Source organism: Hemiscyllium ocellatum, chromosome 18 (genome assembly GCF_020745735.1).
Source record: "Hemiscyllium ocellatum isolate sHemOce1 chromosome 18, sHemOce1.pat.X.cur, whole genome shotgun sequence".
Lineage (NCBI taxonomy): Eukaryota > Metazoa > Chordata > Chondrichthyes > Orectolobiformes > Hemiscylliidae > Hemiscyllium > Hemiscyllium ocellatum.
In genome coordinates this window covers 41508549-41532581 of record NC_083418.1, presented here as the reverse complement: position 1 = coordinate 41532581, position 24033 = coordinate 41508549, and the positions used below count along the sequence as shown (strand labels likewise).

Sequence of the window (24033 nt, the reverse complement as noted above, 5' to 3'; positions counted from 1 at the left end):
TTAGTTGGTAACTTGTAATTTGCATTAAAGTCCACAGTTGGCAGCCATAAATAGCATTTTAACAAGGGTTCCAATGAGAAACAGTTTAATAAAAAATTGCTGAAATTGTATCGCTATTAAGTGAGTCAGATGGGCCTTTTATCTTAGGAGCAGATACAATTAACCAACTGAGTGCAACATACAACAGTGTGGTGGCTAAGTCATTAAGACAATGAAGAAAAAGAAGGTGGTATTCTGTTGCTTTTGCTTTTTCTAAACTTTTTCAGCTTCAGGAACTGATTCTTATGCTGCCACAAGAGAGGAAACAAGTTTCTTGGTGACTGTCTACTCAGTGACTAAAGCTGATTCTATTCCTAAAGTTCAGAGTCGGAAAGTAACTGATGAGATTAACAAAATACATTAAACCATAATTAAGCATAAAATTAAATAAAATAATTAAGTAGTTCCTTCAAACACACTTAGGATGGCAGGACAGATGATGTTTCACAGTCGTAGCATTTTAGAATTCCTGGGTGCCACTTGGGTGCAGAGCAAACGCATCTGTAGCATGTTTGAAGTTCAAGCAACACATGCTTAGGGTTTGAGCTGGACATTGACACTGAAACATATCAGAGAAGGAAATATGTTAACTGCATGCTTTGTGCCAGGACCGTCAATCTCTTAGGGGTGGATCATCTGATTTGGTGAGTGTACAGGGACACGGCAGTGAGACTGTGAATAAGGCAGTTACGGGGACCCAGAGGGTAGGAGCCTCAGCTTTTGCAATTATCCAACAAGTCTGAAGTTCTTTCAGTTTGTCTGAATAAGAGTGAGGACTTCATGGGTAATGAGATAACTGAACATGGCACTTTAGTACAGGAAGTCATACAATTACAACATTTAACAGGCATTTGGATTGGGTACATGAATAGGAAGCATTTAGAGGTTTATGGGCCAAATGCTGGCAAATGGGACTAGATTAATTTAGGATATCTGGTTGGCATAGATGATTGGATTGAAGGGTTTGTTTCCATGTTGTACAACTCTTTGACTCTACAACAGCAGAGTAAAAAGGATGGAGATGTAAGAGGACCAGCATAATGAAAAGAACTGACACCATTCTCTGCAGTAAAATGCCCGAGTCCAGATGACTGCACTGCCTATACAGTGCTAGGGTTCAGGACATCTGCCTATAGTGGGAATGGAAGATCCAGTCTTTATGATTTATGTAAATATTAGCCAACAGGCATGACAACGTAGGTGGTTTTGCGTAGTCAATATGAGCCGCTAGGTCCAAAATTAAGAAGCAAAATCTCAATGGTCTTAATCTCTACATTATTACGTGAACAAAATGAAAATTGGCACAGGCAACTCAGATTAAGGAGTTAAATGCATGGCTCAAAGACCACTGTGGGGAAAGCGGGTTCCACTTTGTGGGGCACTGGCACCAGGATTGGGGAAACTGAGATCTGTATTGATGGGATGGTCTCCATCTGAACCATGCTAAGAGGAATTATTGAGGGCATTTCAAGATGTGGCAAATCAAACAGAGGTATCATGGGCAGAGAAAGGTATTAATGCAGGAAATGATAAAATAGACCATGACAGGAAAGGTTAGAATCTTTGAGTCAACCAACAGATGAAAGACGAGAGTTTACAAAGAGTAAAAGGATAAAACTAAAGACTGTATATGTGAATGAGCATAGTGTTTGCAACAAAATATATGAACTGAGGATGCAAATACAAACAAAGAAGAATTATCTGGCAGCTGTTAAGGGAATTGTGGGGGCATAAAAGTTGAACTAGCTAAAGTGAATTGTAACATTTTGTTAAAAGGATGGGTCGAAAGAGATGCAGTTGTTTAAGGGGATATTTCAGAATACACAGATTAGATACAGTCCAATAAGTAAGAAAAATTCAAAGGAACAGAAAAAATATCTTTTCAACATCCATGTTTAAATAGAAATGTTAAACTACACAAACTAAAAAAAAAAGCATTGAATTGTGCAAAGACAGGTGACAGGTCAGAATGCTGGATAGAAAATAAACAACAGCAAAGAATGACCAAAACATTAGAATACTGGAGAAATCTAGCCAGAAATATAAAAACAGTAAATTCTTCGAAACAGATTTAATGAAGCAAAGAGTTAAAGAGACTATTGGTTCTATGGAAAGTGATACCAGAATATTAATATTGGAAAACAAAGAAATGGGAGATAAATTGAATAGGTATTTTTTATTGGTGTCCACCATAGAGGATAGAAGTATAATCCCCCAAAATATCAATAAGTTAGGAAACAAAAACGAGGCAGATATCAGTAAAGTTACAATCACCACAGAAAATGGTACTGAGTAAACTAATGGTGCTGTAGGCTGAAAATTTCCCAAGTTCTGATAGACTTCATCTTACAGTCTTAAATTCAAAGACTGATGGAATTGTTGGTACATTAGTTTTAATTTTCTAAAGGTCCCCTGATTTGGGGATGGTCCTATCAGATTGGAAGATAGTGTATGCAATCCTTTTTGCAAAAATGTAGAAAACTGGAAAACCGTTATCTTAATATAGGGTAAATGACAGAAGCTATTATATATGAAATTATAGCAGGACCTAGCTAAGTTCAACGTAATCAGGCAGAGTCAACATAGTTCTGTGAAAGGAAAATCAGAGTCACAGAGTTACATAGCATGGAAACAGACCCTTCGATCCAACTCGTGTGCGCTGACCAGATATCCTAAACTGGTCTAGTCCTATTTGCCAACATTTGGGCTATATCCCTCTAAAGTCTTCCTACTTATGTGCCCATCCAGATGCCTTTTAAATGGTCTAATTGTAAAAATTTTGCAAGTAATTAGGAAAGCCAATAGAATAATATCACTTACGAGAGGAACTGAATACAAAACGTGGGGAACTTGCACTTTTATTATACAGGGCTATGGTGAGACTGCATCTGCAGTACTGTGAAGCAATGCTTCCACTATTGTTTTTGGTGCACAGCCTTCTGAGGTCCATGCATGGCAGTAACTTCTGAAACCAGATGTCAATGTATCAGCCGGCAATTGGCAAGCACGGAACAGAGAAGAAACTGGACATTTAAGAAGGTTACTAGGAATACTGCACACACAATATTGGTTACCTTCTTTAAGGAAGGAGTTAAATGTGTGGGAAGCCATTCAGACAATGTGCGGGGGGGGAATTGTTATTTGAAAAACAGCTGGACAGGCTAGGCTTGGATCTGCTGGAGTTTAGCAGTGTTTTAGAAGAGTAAGAACTTGATTAAAACACAAGAGTCTTGATAGGGTAGACAAAGAGAGGAAATTTCCTCTCATGAGAGAATCTTGTACTAGGAGTCACTCTTAGGAAAACAAAGAGAGTTACACATTTAAACCAGATGAGGTGAAACCTTTCTTCATAGAGGATCATGAGGCTTTGGAACTCTGTTTCAGGGACAGAGTTCTTGAATATTTTGAATGTAGAGATGAATATATTCTTGTTAAGCAATGTGGTAAAAGGTTATCAGAAGTCGGTGGGATTGTGGATTTGAGGTTACAATCAGATCACCCACGATCGTACGGAATAGCAGAACAGACTTGAGGGGCTGAGTGGCCTACTCTTGATTTGTATGTTTTTATGTCTATGCAGAAGCAATGATCAAAGAAGTTTTTGAGGAAAAAAAGTCTGGCATTGAGGAGGAGGAGTAGGGTCTGAATAATCAAATCACATTGTAGATTACAAAGCAATTGTATCAAGTACAGAAGACCGATTACGTACAAAACTAGATGTATGTATGTATGGAGACACTGACCGTGCAAAGGCTGCATGCCCATACATCATTCCAGCAATAGTCATAAAGACTGAAGCTTCAAAAGTTGCAAAGACCCTCGTCAAGCTATTCCAGTACAACTATACTGGCATGTAACCACCAGTTGTGAAAAACTACCCAGATAGCATCTTGGTATGCAAAAAGCAGGAAAAATACAATCTGATCAAATACTACTCCATCAGTCTATTCCATCATCAGTAAAATTATAGCAGGTGTCGTCAACAGTATTATCAAATATCACTTGCTTAGCAGTGACCCGCTCACTGATAGGCAGTTTAGGTTCCTGGATCCAACGAGCAGCGAAATCGACGTTTCGGGCAAAATTGAAGGGCTTTTGCCCGAAACGTCGATTTCGCTGCTCGTTAGATGCTGCCTGAACTGCTGTGCTCTTCCAGCACCACTGATCCAGAATCTGGTTTCCAGCATCTGCAGTCATTGTTTTTACCTAGTTTAGGTTCCTGACATATACATCAAAATCACCAAGAAATGCCCATTCCATCTTGTGAGGATAAGATTGAGGGTATGTACAAGAATTCAAATATTTTGGGAGAATGATATTTGTGGATGGAAGGCACAACAAGAAAACATAACAAGGACAGTAATGAAAATGACCACTTATCAAAATATCATAACAGTTACAAAACAGAAAGATGAATAAATAACTGAAAAAGTGATCTGAAAAGAGATTGATTTAAAGCACTCTTTATGTGGTTGTCACACTTGACCTTGGGGAAAGGAGAGACCAACATGCTAACCAGCTTTTAAATGTAGGCTCTGAGGCAAGTGGAAAAGATCAGCTAGAATGGCAAAGTAACAAATGATGAAATGCTGAAGATAGTGAATGAACAAAGAAATTTATTGACTATAATTAATAAAACAGTGTGACTGGACAGGGAATATCTCACAAGCAAATAGTTTAGTTCTTTTAAATTAATTTATGGTACATGGGTATCGCTGACTGAGCTGGTATTTATTGCATATCATGAATTGAGATGCTGGTGATACCGCCAGTGTGGTGGAAACAAATCACAAATAGCTTTCAAAATTCAGATAGTAGCTTAAGTAGAAATAAATAAACTCAGAGTTCTGAGGAAAGCTAAGGGAATGTGATACTTTGGCTAGCTCTAGCGAAGAGCTGGCACAGCCACATTGGCCAAACTTTTATTAGCAAGTGAGAGTTCCCAACAGCAGGACTAAATCTGTCTCCTGAGAACTCATGGATAAATGACAGCCTTTGCACCTTCAGTGCCTCCAATCATACATACATACAAACCAGGTGGGTGCTGCTGTGTCTGCAAGGAGGAAGGCAGGGAACCTCCATGTTCATATACTCTAAAGGACCTGTAACACTTAATGGAGACCTTAAGACCAGAACGTGGAGGAGCTGGTGTTAGACTGGGGTGGGCAAAATTAAAAACCACCCAAACCAGATTATAGTCCAACAGATTTGTTTGGAAACTAGTTTTCAGAGTGCTGCTACTTGATGAAAGAGAAGTGCTACGAAAGCTAGTGCCTCCAAATAAATCTGTTGGACTATAACCTGGTGTTGGATGATTTTTAACTTAACACCTCTGGGACACCCGCACCAACCAACCCAACTGCCTGGAGGAAGGGCACCTCATCTTCCGCCTAGGAACCCTCCAACCACAAGGGATGAATGCAGATTTCTCCAGCTTCATTTCCCCTCCCCCCACCTTATCTCAGTCCCAACCCTCGGAAACAGCACCACCTTCTTGACCTGCAATCTTCTTCCCGACCTCCCCGCCCTCACCCCCTCTCCGGCCTATCACCCTCACCTTAACCTCCTTCCACCTATCGCATTCCCAACACCCCTTCCCCCAAGTCCCTCCTCTCTACCTTTTATCTTAGACTGCTTGGCACACCTTCCTCATTCCTGAAGAAGGGCTTATGCCTGAAATGTCGATTCTCCTGCTCCTTGGATGCTGCCTGACCTGCTGCGCTTTTCCAGCAACACATTTTTCAGCTCAAGGTAACATATTTCTGATAATTGTCAATGTTTTTTTTAAACCATCTTTTGCAAGGTCTCAACTTTGAGCAAATTAAGGAGAATTGATGCTGAAAGCCAATATGTAGGTCACAACTTTGATACACTGGTTAAAGAGGGATATACACTGCTACTGCTGAGCATCTGTGGTGGAAGGTGTAAATGATTGACACCATATCCACTTTCTCCACCACCCATGCTAACTAGCAGCAATGTGTACCATCTACAAGGTGCATGATAGAAACGCACTGAGGCTTACTTAGACAGCACTTTCCAAACTTTCAACCACTACCATAAAGGAGGGCAAGGGCAGCAGATACATGGGAACACCACCACCTGAAAGTTCCCCTCCAAGTCAGACATCATCCAAACTTGGACAGCTATTCCTTCAGTATTGCTGGGTCAAAATCCTGGAACTCCATCCTAATAGCACTGTAGATCTATCTGAAGAAAATATACCGCATTAGTTCAAAAAGACAGCTCATGACCACATACTCAAGGGCAACTAGAGATGGACAATAAATCCTCACCTAGCCAATGATGCACACATTCAGTTAACGAATAAAAAGAGAAAACCTGTATACAGTTTTCTTTTCATGCTGTATAAACAAGGACAACAGGATATGTATTGTAATTATATATTTACATAAACTGATATACATATTTCAATTTGAATTTAAATAAAGTGGCAATGAATTTCAGTGATTTAACCATAAAAATCGATCCTCCTCAGAAAATAATCTGCTTGCTTCTCCATTGTCTCTAATTATGTGAATATGGAAAATGTTTCCACATCTCACCACTGAACATGTCAATAAATTAAAAATTCTTTTTTTTAAAATTGATTGTTAAGGGATATTCATAAACTTGTATTCTATGAAATAAACAGGAAACTGTTTTTCTACATTCTTTTAAAAAAGAACAAAGTTCATCTATTATTTGTTTCTAAAAATTCCAAAGCCATTCTGTCAGTAATTCTAATGCATTCCTCAAGTTAAATCAGAAATCCCCCTTGACTCACTGAATCCTGTGTCAAAACCTTCTTTAACCTTAAATAGAGGTGGCTAATTTGCTCAGTATGAGTGTAACACTGAAGTATTAATCTTGCTTCAAAGTCAAATTCCAATGTGCGACAAGATGACTCCATTCTAACAATCCTCTGCATCACATAAACAAAAAAACTTGTTTTCCCTAAAAATGGTTCAAGATGTGGTCTGATTCCTTTAAAATGCACTCTAATGATTTGCTGTCAGGAATTTGCAGAAATGCAGGATTTTGCCAACATAACCCATCCTAAAACATCACATCCTGTCAACTGAGTTTTCAACTTGAACATTTACCTTATGGTTGCTGCAAAGATCAAACATACCATCCTGATAATGACATTGACCATAACGTCCTAAGTCTTGTACAAAGTATAACTCAGATAAAAACAGATAAAATAAAGAAAATTACTTCTATATTTTGGTATCTATAAAAAGGAGCATCTAACCTGCCAGAAAAAAAATTACACACCTTATTTCTAATCTACCTGCACTTTGTAGATTCTCTTTTATCACACCCTATCTACTTCTTAAACAGGGCAATCGGACATCATAACTGTCATGACAGTCCTGTTTTTTAAAATAGGTTATGTCTCCACAATTTCCTCAAAATAGTTGAAATAATCCAGAGAAGATTTGTGTGGAAATTTTACCTCCTTCCTTTAAAAACCATACAATACGACGTTGCATGGCAAATACTGGACCGATATTCTTCCTCCCCACGTTGTCCCTGCTGTGTCCAACTGAACTGTCAATACGTTTTTGGCACTGGGAACTCCATCACTGATGGAATCTTTTAAATTGTCCACAAAAGAGAGCTGCCATTGGCTGGACATGTCCCAGATGATGTCATAGCATAACCTCCTATCTTTAACTGCCCCTCCTTTAGACTCCTACCTTTGGTCATCCAACTGTCCATCAGTGTGTGGCCTTCCCAGGGCTTTTCATGTCTCTCAGTTTTCACTTTCATTAATGTGGCCACCAGATGAAACTTATCCCTTCCTTACATAACTCTCAATCACGGTTTTTGGTCTCCATTCTTGACTTCACTAAAGTTTCCACTTTGCTCAGACACCAATTGTCACTTTACGCTTTCCTAAAAAGAATTCTCCACGGATAAAGCTAAAGAGGATAATCCCAATTTATTGCCTCTGCCACAGTTTGCTTTCAAAATCTGTCAATCCAGTTTTCATCCTTCTCACAAATTTAAGATTGTTTAGGTCATCAAAAGTCATAAATAAAATCTTATACAAGTATCACTATAGTATTACTTGAACTCCTCAATCTTTCCTCGACTTTTAATGCAGTCCATCTCTTTTGCTTCCTGTGAGACTACTCTTCTGCAAACCAACATTGTTCATGCAACGTCAGCAATGGCTTCTTTTCAGATAGTTCCTTGGAAGTGACAGTGCACTATGTTTAAACTGTCCCACTCCTGTTCCACTTCCATATGCTGCCTTTCAACTTTAGTCCAGGAGATATGGATGTTGAACTGATTTGGGTGCAGATGCGGAATAACAGTAATGAATTGACAATTCTACAGGACCACTAACAATACCCATGTAGGAATGTAGGACAAAGTATCCAAAAGAGACATTGGATGTTTGTGATAAAGGGATGGCAATTATCATGGGTGATTTTCATTAACCTATAAACTGGAAAGATTAATGTGGATTGGATGAGGAATTCCTAGATTACCATGTACATTAATCAAGATAGTTTCCTTGATTAGCACATTTCGGAACTGACCAGACAACAGGTTATATTAGACTTGGGATCATGCAATATGTCAGGATTAATGAATGACTTCTCAGTAAAGGCACTCCTCAGATGCAACCACAATATAATTGAAGTTTACATCCAGTTTGAAAGGAAGAATTGGTTTAAGACCCTTTTAGACTGACGGGGAAATACGTGGGCATGAAAGCTTAGGTAGCTGAACCGAATCAATACACCAGGCTCGATAGATCAATAGACAAAAGGCAGATATTGAAGGCAATAAGAAAAGTTTAACGGGAGGATCCCCACCCATCTGTGGTTAACTAGTTAAGGGAGGACTCAAAGTTAAGTGGCAAGCCCAAAAAAAGCAAACAGATGCTTAGCAAGTTAGATGATTGGACAGAATGTAAAAGAAAGACAGTGAGTGAGTTAAAAAAAAATCAGGAGAAAGGGATTTATGAGAGGAAGCTCGTTACAAAGTTTTTAAAAAATGGATAGCAACTGTTACTGTGTGTATTTATAGAGCATTACAGCGCAGTACAGTCCCTTTGGCCCTCGATGTTGTGCTGACTTGTCATACCAATCTGAAGCCCATCTAACCTACACTATTCCACGTACATCCATTTACTTGTCCGATGACGACTTAAATGGACTTAAAGTTGGTGAATCTACTACCGTTGCAGGCAAAGCATTCCATACCCTGACTACTCTGTGAGCAAAGAAACTACCTCTGACATCTGTCCTATATCTATCACCCCTCAATTTAAAGCTATGCCCCTCAGGCTCGCCGTCACCATACTTGGAAAAAGGCTCTCCCTATCCACCCTATCTAACCCTCTGATTATCTTATGTGTCTCTATTAAGTCACCTCTAAACCTTCTTCTCTCTAATGAAAAGAGCCTCAAGTCCCAGCCTTTCCTCGTAAGACCTTCCCTCCATACCAGGCAACATCCTAGTAAATCTCCTCCGCACCTTTTCCAAAGCTTTCACATCCTTCTTAAAATGCAGTGACCAGAACCGTACACAATACTCCAAGTGCAGCCACACCAGAGTTTTGTACAGCTGCAGCATAACCTCATGGTTCCAGAACTCAATCCCTCTATTAATAAAAGCTAAAACACTGTAAGCCTTCTTAACAACCCTGTCAACCTGCGTGGCAACTTTCAAGGATCTGTGTACATGGACACCAAGATCTCTCTGCTCATTTACACTACCAAGAATCTTACCATTGGCCCAGAACTTTGCATTCCGGTTACTCCGACTAAGGTGAATCATCTCACACTTGTCCACATTAAACTCCATTTGCAACCTCTCAGCCCAGCTCTGCAGCTTATCGATGTCTCTCTGTGACCTACAACATCCTTCGTCACTATCCACAACTCCACCGACCTTTGTGTCGTCTGCAAAGGTATTAACCCATCCTTCTACACCCTCATCCAGGTCGTTTATAAAAATGATGTACAGCAGTGGACCCAACACCGACCCTTGCGGTACACCACTGGTAACTGGACTCCAGGATGAACATTCCCCATCAACCACCACCCTCTGTCTTCTTTCAGCAAGCCAATTACTGATCCAAAATGCTATCTCTCCCACAATCCCATTCCTCAGAGGAATGGGATTGTGGGAGACATAGCAGTTTGTACAATAGCCTACAGTGGGGAAACCTTATTTAAAGAGGAAAAGAGTCGGTAATGTGAATATTTATGTTCTAGAGACTGAGGAGGAGAAAGTGAGGACCCCATTCCTGATGAAGGGCTTATGCCCAGAACATGGATTCTCCTGTTCCTTAGATGCTGCCTGACCTGCTGTACTTTTCTAACACTACATTCTTGGTTCTAGAGATTAAGAATGGGAATTTAATAGTGGATAAGAAGGATTTTGGGCATGACAAGTGAACATTTTGCTTCTACTTTCGCTATACAGGACAAAAAAAAAAATTCCAGTTATATCTGTAAATTGAAAGATGGAAGGAAGAGGGGAGCATGGTGAAATTGCAATCATTAGGGACGTGGTACTGAGCAAACTAATGGAGCTGTGAGTTGATAAGTACCCAGACCCTGACAGATGTATCCTTGAACCTTAAAAAAAGAGGCTAACAGATCGTAGATGTGTTTGTGTTTATTTTTCAAAATTCACTAGTACGTAAAGTAGCAAATATAACTCCTTTAATCAAGAAGGAAAAGAGAAAGCAAACAAGAAACTATTAGCTAGTTAGTTTGATGTGTGAAAGGTGTTGAAATTGATCATCGAGGTGGTTATGTTTGGACATCTAGAAAATCACAAGGGAAGAAACAGCATAGCTTTGCAAAAGGGAAACCATGTTTAACCAATTTACTGGAGGTCCTTGTAGGAAGATATTCTGCGAATAAAGCGAAACCTGTAGATGTACAGTGCTTCGAATTCGAGAAGACATTTCACACAGTGCCACACAACAGGCTATTGTGCAAAGCTGGGGGTTCATCGTTTTGGGGTGATATTACCATGAATGAATGAGTGGCAGAGAACAGAAGGTGAATAAATGGATGTTCTGGTGTCAATGTTGGGGCATCAGCATTTTACAATTTATTGTAAAACATTTTGATGATGGGAGGCACGATAGTTAAATTTACATGCGATTCAAAGATAGGTAGCAAAGTGAAAAAGACACAAGGACATTGCAAACAACTAGACAGGTTGAGTGAATAATTTATATGTCACAAAGTTAGTATGTAGATACAGCGTGTAATTAAGGTGAACAGATTGCATTCCTCTATTAAGGAATAAACTGAACATGAAAGTTAGGATGTTAAACTTCCATTATGAGGCATTGATAAGAATATAGTGCGCAGTCTTGGTCTCATTATTTAAGGAAAAATATAAACATATTAAGCTGCAATTCAAAGGTGTTTTGCTTGATTGATACCTGGAATAAGTGAGGAGAGGTTTGATAGGCTGGGCATCTTTCTAATGGAGTTTAGAAATGTGAAGGGTGGTTACATTGAAATAGACAAGATCCTCAACGGACATGGACAGGATGTTTCCTTTTGTGAATGAGTCCACAGTTAAGAGCACAATTTGAAAATTGGGGGTCACCCTTTTGGGTGAGATATGAAGACCTTTTTTTTCCCATCAGAAGGTTGTGCAATTTTGAACTTTTTGCCTCAGAGAGCAGTGGAGGCATGGTCATTCAATACTCGAGGCAGAGGTACATAGATTCTGTTACCCAGCACAAATCTATGTTATCGGTGTAAATGGAATGTGAAATCTTAAACATGAATAGATCGGCCACAATCATATTGAATGATAGAACAGGCTCAAGGGGGTGCGCTTAGAAGTTCCACTTTATTCGTACATATGTGTGTAATGAAGCCCCCAAGTATGGTAAAAGGATCTGTGCATGAAGAGGATCTGGGATATCAAAGGGCTTCTGGCTGAGGTAAATGACTTGAAATAATACTCAAATATCTGTACCACATTGCTGATCTTCACTGCCATTGACAATTTGTTTCAAACTCAAGACAACAGGAACCTTTTAGGCACCCAAAACACACATCATAAGCCAACACTATGCTTGACTGGATTGTGAAAATTAATGTTTTTCCTCATTAAACAAGAAAGAATGGTCTGTAAGATACAAAATTTACTGTATCTTTTCGGCTGTATATGCTTTAATTATTTTGCTGTTGCATTTACCTTTCTTATGTTACAAACTTGAAACATTCCTCAATAAAAGGAGCTCTAATTGGCAAATTTTACAAGTCCATGTAAGGCTTGGTGTTTGCATCTTTGCCTAACTGTGCTGGAGTTGGACGAATGCTGGCTGCTCATTTCAATCAAGGTGCTGTAGACCCAGAGCTGTATTCATTATTCTTTGTAACGCAGAAAATTCCCAGTCTCTGACCTGCTCATGTAGCTCAAGTATATCTGTATCTGGTCCAGGCATCCTCTGGTGAGGGGTAACTGTTGTGGTACACCTTTGTATAGGTATGCCTATGATCTTGGGTACATCACTGGATAAGAAATTATGCACGAGACTGAGCAACAAGCATGCTAGAGTGGGTTTACCAATGGTATCACATATGGGGTTCACCACACTCATCCAAGTAGGTGGGGGTGCACTTGTTTTCAGCAGTTAGAAAAGGAAACACAAAACAGTTGCAGCTTTTGGATTCTGAAGATTTTTGGTTCTTATGGACAACACCGAAAACTTATTTTGCAACCAATATTTGAAAGCTCTATATTGGAGTAGGGAAACAATCTGCCACAATTCTCTGACATTACAACTCTGAAGAATTCCAACTCCCAAAGGCATATTGAACATTGACACATACAGCAACTTAGCAGCGCACCAAGTTCTCACAAAACACTTCAAGCTCAGAGAGCTTCCAGTTCATCTTGGAACTACAATACACAATATGCAAGTTCAACAGAGGCTGAAAGAAGAATAAAATGATTCTATTAAGATATTAGAAGACAAACTCCTGGCTCAACTTTGATATTTGTCACCTGGAATTCAGGTTCTTAAAACAGTCAAAAGAACCTATAGGACACTGAGTGTTACTGTAGAGAAAGTGTCAGAGACTGGATAAATTGATTTGAATTTCAATTAAGCAGAGAGAAGGGAATCAGTGACAGGATGAATTGAGGCCAAGGGACTGCAGAGGGAGACCAGTCATATTTTTGCAGCTGCATTTTGAGGAAATCTATTGTTTGGGAAAACAAATGAGTGACAGCACAGGAAAGTGGTGTGTCAATTGATTCGTGATTTTAGAGAGCGTATTTTTGGAAGGAGAAGTAATTGAGTAATAACAGGAACAAGTGAAAGTCAGGGCTACTATAATAAAGTAATAAGTAAGCAAAGTATGATCAGGCAAGTTAATAGTATTTTTAATTAATAATAGTTTTCTAATAAAGGGAGTAACTAATGGGCTTAACAGAAGTCATGGCAGCAGAGCTCACACCCATGATACACTCCTCCTGTGCTATGTGACAAAATATGGAAGCTTTGGTTCTCCCATGTGCAGGAAGTATGTCCAGATTCAGCCACTTGCTTACCATGGTTTGGAACTGGAGCTACAGATGAATTCACCTTGGAACATCCAAAAGGCTGAGCATATTGTGGATAACATGATCAATGAAGCGTTCACAGTGGAGGTTCTTTTTATTCATTCATAGAATAAGGGCAATGTTACCCAGACCAGCATTTATTGCCCATCTTTAATTCCCAGAGGGCAGCTTTGAGACAATTGGGCGGTAGTGACACAGTGGTTAGCACTGCTGCCTCACAGCGCTAGAGACCTGGTTCAATTCCTGTGTGGAGTTTGCACATTCTCCCTGTGTCTGTGTGGGTTTCCTCCCACAGTCCAAAAATGTGCAGGTTAGGTAAATTGGCCGTGCTAAATTGCCTGTGGTGTTAGGTGAGGGGGTAAATGTAGGGGATTGGGTCTGGATGGGTTGCTCTTCGGAGGGTCGGTATGGACTTGTTGGGATGAAGGGCCTGTTTCCGCACAGTAATTAATCTAATCTACATTGCTGAGAGTCTGGAGTCATATGTTGGCCCAATCGGAAAAGGACAGCAGCATCTGTCCCTGAAGGACAGTAATGAACCAGATAGGTTTTCTTTTCTGACAATAGTTTCATTGTTATCATCAGACTCAATTCTAGATTTTTACAGAACTAAAATTCCACCAAATGCCATGGTGGGATTCAAACCTGGATCTTCAGAACATTAACTGAACCTCAGGATTAATGGTTTAGCGATAACAGAACTTGGCCAACGCCTGCCCTGGATGTGAAGGCTGAACAGGCAGGGAAGTGGAAGACAATGACATAACCAATGAATGTAAATCTCACAATGTTTGACTTGAGCTGATTAATAAAGCAGCGCAACCGTTTGGGACAGACTAGATGAACTGTACTGCTCTTCTGATATTTTTCTACATTCATATAATTCGATGCTGTAAATATGAATAAGCTAAGCAGCACTCTTAGCCATCTCCTTCAAATTCTACAGCGCCAATTTTAGCTGATGACAGAATCAGTGAAGAGGTGGTTAAATTGGCAATTGTGTTTTCTCCAATGAGTTTTTATCCATGGCCATTTGAATGAGCATGATTTAACTTCTCTCACCATTAGCTTCTTCCAGTCTGCTTCAAACTTCTCAAGCTATCACAAAGTGCTTCACAAACAATGAAAAATATCTTCAGCAGCAAAAACATATGTCTACAAATATGCCAGTTACTGTGCACACAGCGAAATACTATTCACACCAATGTATCAAGTAACTAGATGTTTTGTTTTAATGGTCTTGGATACAGCTACTTGCAAATATCTATTTTGGTTACTATCAACATTCATCACAGCTCTTGAGATTTGGTAATTGGGATGCATCCCAAAGGAGAGAGTTTATTTTACACATAAGGAAAACATAAATCTAAAAGGTATGCAAACTGCAGAATGGTTTCAATTAGAAGCTCTTAACTACAATGAACGACATGTACAAAGATATTAAGATAAAAGGAAAAATTTATTTCTTAAACAATACTTCTTGAATGACTAATTACTACATATTATGCAGCACTGTAAGTTTAGAAATTTACAAAAAATTGATCTGCTTGATAAAAATATATTCATTCTGAAAGTTGCAGTACAAATATAGATCTCAATGTGCTATCTTTTACTTTTCTACAACAGCATTACTGTTTTTTTAAATTACCTAAAAATGTCCAGAGTGAGTGACCAGAGATGGAGGAAGTGGATGAGGTGCTTAATGTATACTTTGCATCAGTATTCACAAAGGAGAACAACCTAGTGGATGGTGATTCCAGAGAGGGGTATGTAGGTATTCTGGGGCATGTCAATATGTTAAGAAAACGGAGGTGGTGCTGTTGGGTGTTTTCAAAAGCATTAAGGTAGGCAAATCACATGATGGGATCTATCGCAGAATTTGTAAGGTGGCAAGAGTGGAAATTGCTATGCCTTTGTATGAAAACTTTATATCCTCCTTAGTCATACAAGAGGTCTCACAGGACTGAAGAATAGCCAATGTTCTTTCTGGAGGGTGTTTAAGGAGGGCTACAGGGAAAATCTGAGACATTAAAGGTTGGTGACTCTTACGTCAGTGTAGGGAAATTATTGGAAAAGGGACAGGATTTACTCAGATTGGGAAAAATATTGACATTAGCAATAGGCAGCATAGCCTTTGCAGGGGAGGTCACTTCTTACAAACTTGATTGAGTTTCTTTTGAGGAAGTGACAAAGATGATTGAAGAAGGTAGGGCAGTGAATGTTTTCTACATGGACTTTGGCAAGGCCTTTGACAAGGAGGCTCAAGTCAGACTGATTCAGAAGGTGCAGTCACATGAAATCCATTGAAATGGCAAAACAAATAGAGAACTGGCTTGGTCATTGGACAGAGAGCAAGAAGTGGACAGTAGTTTTTCTGACTGGAGATCTGTAAGCAGTAGTGTCCCTCAGAGCTGGGACCCTCTTGATTTTTATATATATAATGATTTGGAAGAGAACTGATTAGTAAGATTGTGGATGACACAAAGATTGGGGAAGTTACGGATAGTGAAGAAGATTGACAGAGAATACAGGAGGAGATAGATAGGCTGGATACTTGGGTCAGAAATGGCAAATGAAATTTCATCCAGGCAAATGTGAGGTGATGCACTGTTGAAGGTCTAATGCAGGAGCGAAGTATACAGAAAATGGCAGAACTCTTAGAAGCATTATTATACAGACAATCTAGATGTACAGATCCATAGTTCTCTGAAAGTGGCAACACAAGTGAATAAGATGGTCAAGGTGGCGTATGGCATGCTCACCTTCATCAATCGGGGTACAGAGTACAAAATCTGCCAAGAAATGTTGCAGCTGTATAGAGCTTTAGTTGGGTCACATTTGGAATACTGCATATAGTTCTAGTCACCATATTATTAGAGGATGTGGGAACTTTGAAGAGGGTATAGAAAACGTTTACCAGGACGTGGCCTGGTTTGGAGGTTAACAACTCTGAGGAGAGATTGGACAAATTTGGTTAGCTTTCATTTGAATGTCAGAGGCTGAGGGGCCAACCTGACAGCAGTTTACAAAATTATGAGAGACGTGGATAGAATGGACAAAGTTTTTTTCCTAGGGTAGAAATATCAGTTATTAGGAGACACAGGTTTAAGATAAAAGGGGGAAAGTTGAAAGGAGATATGAGACAAAGTGCTTTTATTTTAGACAGAGGGCTAAGTACCTAGGATGACTGCCAGAGGAGATGGTAGAAGCAGATAGATATATATTAGCAACATTAAAGAAGCATCTGGACAGATACATGAATAGACAAGGAATGCAGGGAGGACTGAGCAGAGGCAAAAAGGTTTTTAGTTGGGAGAGGCTTGGTGGACCAAAAGCTTGTTCCTGTGCTGTACTGTTCTTTGAATGTAAAACATACGCAGAATGAATCTAAGATGTTAGCAACTGTAAAGATCAAAAGGTGAAACACCTCATCAATAAAATTTCATTTTTGCAAAATCAAATTGAGAGACATCTGACTAATTATGCAAAATATTTCTGGCTTAATTTTCTTTGACTCGCTACTCATCAGTGATTTGTGCAGATTTCTTTCCTGTTTCTTTCTCCCTTAATGTTTTTCTCCATTATCTATAGCTTCTTGTTTTAAATCAGAAAGAGATGACCATCATCTTTTCCACATCCATCATTGTACTGCGTTCGTTAATGCTGGAAAAGGAGGACATTTCCAGGGGAGAGCAAAATAGGTGATGTTAGTTTGCCTTTTATTGCATTCTTGACACCAATGAGGCAGAGCAGTAGAGTATGAACGAAATTAATCAATCACAGCTGGACATACAAAGTCAGTGCCGGGCATTTGTATCTGAAAACTGCATTCGATGTTAACAATTTCACCATAAATTTGATGGATTTGCCCCACAAAAATGTGGACATTATTATACCTTTTATGTAACTAATTTGTCATGAAATCGGTGTAATCAGTTTTTTGGTTGTAATGACTGAATGAGTGAATTGATAGTAGTTCATTTCATATTTATGTCATTTTAGAGACACATGCCATTAATGGTCTTATATCAGGAAGTGACAACATAGCATTTGTCTTTTCAATAATTAACTGTCATGTGCTACCTAATGTAGATCACTTCTTACTGTGTGCATTCATTAAAAGCTTACAGATATAGCTGTAATAATTCTTGATGATACGGAAAAGCAAAGTTAGGTCAACACTAGAATTCCCAGTACAACCACTGACTGTTTCTGCCCATTGCATTTCATTAATTCTCAGTGCATTTTCCAAAATCTTTTGGTGACAAGTATGCTGTTATAAAGTAGGATATTATTTTAAACTCAAATGTGACACTTTCAGATTTTGAGTCACTTCTTAAAATATCTACTTGTTACATTTTGTACAGAGACCCTTGTGCAATAAAATCCAGACAAGACTAAGTTTGCTCTGGGGAGTTTTAGCATGAAATCACATGGGCTTACCCGATAAAATGCTGTTGTCAGTGGCAGCAATGTAGCTGCAACATAATATTCTTCAGAAGCGGAACAATCCTGGAAGAAATAAACAGGAAATTATAAATCTTGATACCTTACATTCCATCCATTTGTAACCAAATTATGTCCATTCAATTACCACCCACCTGTTTGATAGAGTCGCAATGCGTGGATGAATACGATTAACTAGTCCCAACAATAATTGACTACAGACGATCTTTGGGGACCTATCACTTAGTTTTAAAGTGTACTATTGGGAGACAAGCTACATTTTGAATGAGTAACATGAGACAGAACTTGCAGCAATTTGCAAAGAATGATCTTGCTAAACATCCCAAAGGTGAACATACATTGTACTCATCTCCTTTGAAAGATATGCAACTTTATGCAAAATTATTCTCAATATTAATTACTGAGACATTAGTAAATACCAACAGTTCATCCAAAATGGTTTGACACATGTGAATTATTTTAACCAAAATGCCAAGAATGTTTCTGAAAGCTATCATGAGTCCCAGAGCAATAAAGTTCACAAAAATCAGGCTGTAATCTTCTGGTAAGGAAATATTTGGAATGCCAAGATGCACTCCGACTTTTAGACCACAGCAGGGCTCCATTCTTGGAGACTGTGTCCAAATTTTAAACTACAACAGCTGCACTTTAAAGTCACAGACACTTTTCAAGTCATTCTCAGGATGTTGTTTCATTAAAACTACTAGTGATTAGAGTACCATGAGGTGGCAATTTTCAGAGCACTGAAAACTGCTGTTTGTGTAAACTTTTTTTTTGCTAATTATTTACTTTTAAGTAACTTTATTTTTAAAAGTTACTATCTCCATTTTACAAACAAAAATATTTTTTTAAATTTACACCAGTACCATATAGAATTCTATGTCCAATTTTACAAATTCAAACAGATATTGCACTAGTTATTGTTTTTTTTGTTAGAGCATGTTTTGTAGCAGAAATAATGACATACCAGTCAAGGCACGAGAATGGTGGTGCTTTCCTAGTTAAGAGACATGAATGAAGAAACAGCATTCAGACTCTGACTATTAGCTGTGATACAATAATGACCTTTAGGGAGCATGTGGTGGAGCTATTGTAGCAACTATGCAGGAAGTGTTAAGAAGATTTTCGTAACATTAAAAACCTATCCATTGGAAGGATAACCAGACCTCAGAGGGTCAATGAAATAGAAATTACAGTCAAAGAAGTATAATTTGAGTTCTACAGCTCAAAATCAGTTACCTATCAAACATCACAAGCTTGCATTTCTTTATTTATGAAATGTACTTAGTTGCCCATGGCTGGTATAAAGCTATTCCTAACTATGTGGAATACCAAATAAATTCAATAAAGTGACAGCAGGGAATAAGTGAGGACTGCAGACTCTGGAGATCAGAGTAGAGAGTGTGGTGCTGGAAAGGTACGGCCTGTCAGACAGCATCTGAGGAGCAGGAGAATCTATGTTTCGGGCATAAGCCCTTCGTTCCTGATGGAGGGCTTACACCCGAAACGTTGATTCTCCTGCTCCTCAGATGCTGTCTGACTGGCTGTGCTTTTCCAGCACCACACTCTTGACTATTAAATGAAAGTAGCCTTAATTATCATAGAAAAATGTTGAGAGATTGAGAAACAAGATCAGTAGTTGCTAATCTGCAAATGCTTCCTGTGCCATATGGAAGATAGGTTAATAGAAAGAAAAAACGAAAGAACCGAAGATGCTGTAAATCAGAAACAAAAGTAAAGAAGTTGCTGGAAAAGCTCAGTAGGTCTAGCAGCATCTGTAAAGAGAAATCAAAGTTAATGTTTCCAGTGACCCTTCCTCAGAACTGGTGGTAACAAGAAAATTGTCAGTTTATACACAAGATAAGGTGGGGAGGAGGGGATAAGAAGTAAACAATTGGAAGGGATAGAGCCTAAAGAGCGACAGCAACAGTTGGACAGACAAAGGAGTCGATAATGAGCCTGTTGGGAGAATGACTAATTGTTAATGGAGACTGTTAGTGGCTAACAATACGTAGTGGGTAATGGCAGACTGTGATAACAAGACCTGGTGTGTGTGGTAGAGAACTAAGACATGGGGGAGTTCAGGCCCTAAAATTATTGAACTTGAATTTGAGTCCAGAGGGCTGAAGGGACCCCAAGTGGAAAATGAGATGTTATTTTACCAGCTTGCGCTTAGCTTCGCTGGAACACTGCAGCAAACCTGAGACAGAGATGTTGGCCCAGGAACAGAATGGTGTGTTAAAGTGGCAGGCAACTAGAAACTGGAAGCTCAGGGTCTTTTCTGCAGGCAGAATATAGATGTTCGACGAAGCGGTCGCCCAGTCTACACTTTGTTTTCCCCATCCCCACCAGCAACCATATCCGGAAGATCATCAGCCTCCATTTCTGTCACTTCCAACCAGATGCCACCACCAAACAGATATTCCCCTCCCTTGTCTGCTTTCCTCAGGGACCGTTACTTCTGGGACACCTTGGTCCATTCTTCTTTCACTCCCAACACCCTTCCAGAATCCTATGGCACTTTCCCCTGCAACTGCTGAAGGACTGTAATTTCAATTTCCCATTTAACGCTTCCTTTCTTCAGTATCTAAGAGCCCAAACGTACCTTCCAGGTGAAGCAGCACTTTACCTGCACTTCTCACAACCTAGTCTACTGCTTACAATGTGATCTCCTCTACAATGGGAAACGAAGCATGGACTGGGTGACCGTTTAGCAGAATGTCTATGTTCTGCCCGCAAAAAAAAAAGACCCTGAGCTTCCAGTTGCCTGCCACTTTAACACAGCACCCTCTTTCCAGGTCAACATCTGTCTCATGTTTGCTGTAGTGTTCCAGTGAAGCTCAGCACAAGCTGAAAAACAACACCTCATTTTCCGCTTGGGGACCCTTCAGCCCTCTGTACTCAAGTTCAATAATTTTAGGGCCCGAACTCCCCCATGTCCTAATCCGCTACCACACACACCAGATCATGCTACCACAGAGTCTGCCATTACAGACTAACTATTGTTAGCCACTTATAGTCTCTATTTCTAACCTTTCACCCTCCCAGCTGAAATCGTTAGAGAGTCCACTGTCTGTCCAACTGTTGTTCTCTCTCTTTAGGCTCCATGCCTACCAATCATTTACTCCTTTCTCCCTCCCCCCTCCCCCCCCACCTTATCTTCTATATATCCTCTGGTGACCTCCTCTTCAAATTATACTTAGCCACACTAAAGATTCATGTAAAGACCAATACCTTTTGGAAAGATATTCATGTTTTCAATGAGTGGTAAGATTTCAGTTTTTAGTGGTTGAGAGGATAAAAAAAGGAAGTGAATAATGTTAAAAACAGGCATTTTAGAAAAATAACAAAGAAATTAAATATTAGCTCTAGCAAAAATAATAAGATGGTATCAAATATACAATGGGAAAAATGTCTACAACCCTGAAGACCTGAAACCAAACAGAAAAACTTGAATGGAAAATCTGTATATGGATCATGATAAAATCCTGTAAAATGATGCTATCCTGTAAAGGTCCATGCAGACTTTCTTAGGATTTAGGTGACACTTCCTCAAACACTGCAGTTTGTGATATGCATGATATTGAAATTAAAACAGAAAAAAAAGTCTATATTGGTTTATCCTCAAAACAAACCAGAATTACAACTATGTATCAACTCCATGTTCTTGTATCTCTTTACCTCTTGCCTTCAACCGCCAATCTAACCTAATCTTAATGTCTAATGCTACAATTAACAGGGTCACAATCCTCTGTTTCTTCTTCTCCCACTCTTAGCTGTTTGGCATTCAATGTCATACAGATATTCATCACTCACTGAGTGAACTTCTTTTTCCAGTCACAGCTGAATGGAGCCAAGTGAGAGCACGGCAATACAACTAGGTGAGAACTCCTGCACTTCCTAGCTGCATTTATAGTTAAGCTATTTTTTAACCTTATCGTGTTGGTAGTGTCCTCAGTTGACTCTTTTAAGACTGCTATTAAATTTACAATAAACCATTCCTTTCCTGATGTAACCCCTAAAGTGGTCCTCAAACAGGTATGAGGTCTCCAACTTACATATACAGTGGATATATATATATAAAGTATTTTAAGGTGCTGATCCTAGATACCTAATTTTCTGACATTAACTTGATGAGCGGCACACTTCCACCAGTGAATAATGAGACTGCGATCTCTCTCACAGTTATGTTTATGTACTTATTCCTCATTTGAAAATAAGTGAGCTGTAGTCAAATTTCTAAGCATCTGTTTGCTTGCTTCTCTCTAGTTTTTAATTCTGATTTTACACTCCTACTAGTTCCACAGCCTTTAATCCTCTCCCAGTAGTTTAAATTTGGTCTTGAAAATCACCCACACTAATTTAACCACACTTCCTACATTTGCCATGTTCTTTCACTTTTCCAACAAACTACACAAGCTACTTTTCTGAATTTTGTTTTGCTGTTTCTAATTATTTATCTATAGATATCGAGCAATTGCATCTCAAATCTTTCCACTTGGGAACATATCTGCAGTCATCTATTCAAAATACCTCATTTAACTTTTCTTTGAAGTCAGGTTTTATTTAAAATTTTGTGTTTGCGGTTTCCCAATGGAAAGTCATTAGTTGATAAATATGCATTCTGAATGATTATTTTGAAATTACAATCCATTCTGGGATACAACTGATTTTGATGAAATTTGCATTACAGTAATTTCTTCTGTAGTGTGATAGTCATGTTCTTGTGCGACCCCACATTATACAAGAATCGTGCATTTCAAATAACACAAAATTTTGGTGATGCAATCATGTTACAGCCAAGTTTTAAAAGTTTGCACTGTAGAAAGAATCCCCTATTCGTGAATTGTGTTTGAACAAATTCGCGTTGACCAGAACGACCTGTATTAGTTATTCATTTGTGGCTTCATTTCCTAATTCTTTAGTCAGCTGCTTTGTAAATTCCTTTGTATAGTTTCACATTATGCAAACAAATATGATATCAACAATCCTATACTTCAAATTTGACTGAAATAATTCTTAATAAATAATATTTTAAACAATGAATTATGAGATTTACCATCTGTTTGGTATGCTATTTGGTTTACTAAGTATAAATTTGTTGATTCTGGATTAGTGGTGCTGGAAGAGGTCATCAGTTCAGACAGCATCCAAGGAGCAGTAAAATCGAAGTTTTGGGCAAAAACCCTTCAGCAGGAATAAAGGCAGAGAGCCTGAAGCGTGGCGAGAAAAGCTTTCTTTTCCACCTATCCACTCCACCCTCCCCCTGCCCCCAACCTATCACCTTTCCACCCTCCCCCCGCCCATGACCTATCACCTTCATCCCCTCTGGATTAGTGGTGCTGGAAGAGCACAGCAGTTCAGGTAACATCCAAGGAGCAGCGAAATCGACGTTTGGGGCAAAAGCCCTTCATCAGGAAGCCCTTCAGTGAGCCTGAAGTGTGGAGAGATAAACTAGAGGAGGGTGGGGGTGGGGAGAAAGTAGCATAGAGTACAATGGGTGAGTGGGGGAGGGGATGACCAAAGGGGTAGCCATGGGCACACGTATGGGCCCCAGCTATGCCTGTCTCTTTGTTGGCTACGTAGAACAGTTGATCTTCCGTAATTACACCGGCACCGCTCCCCACCTCTTCCTCCGCTACACTGATGACTGCATTGGCGCCACCTCCTGCTCCCGCGAGGAGGTTGAGCAATTCATCAACTTCACCAACACATTCCACCCTGACCTTAAATTTACTTGGACCATCTCTGACACCTCCCTCCCCTTCCTGGACCTCTCCATCTCCATTAATGACGACCGACTTGACACTGACATTTTTTACAAACGCACCGACTCTCACAGCTACCTGGATTACATCTCTTCCCACCCTACCTCTTGCAAAAATGCCATCCGGTATTCCCAATTCCTCCACCGTATCTGCTCCCAGGAGGACCAGTTCCACCATAGAAC

At 39.4% G+C, this 24033-nt stretch overlaps 1 protein-coding gene across 1 annotated transcript in view; it reads right to left on the bottom strand.

Annotated features, from left to right (window-relative positions):
• Positions 1-24033, bottom strand: part of sbf2 (SET binding factor 2) — a 551470-nt gene that overhangs the window by 142311 nt on the left and 385126 nt on the right. Inside the window, exon 17 of the mRNA XM_060838903.1 lies at positions 18060-18128. Coding sequence (XP_060694886.1) covers positions 18060-18128 — 69 coding nt within the window. The remainder of the gene's footprint in view (positions 1-18059; positions 18129-24033) is intronic.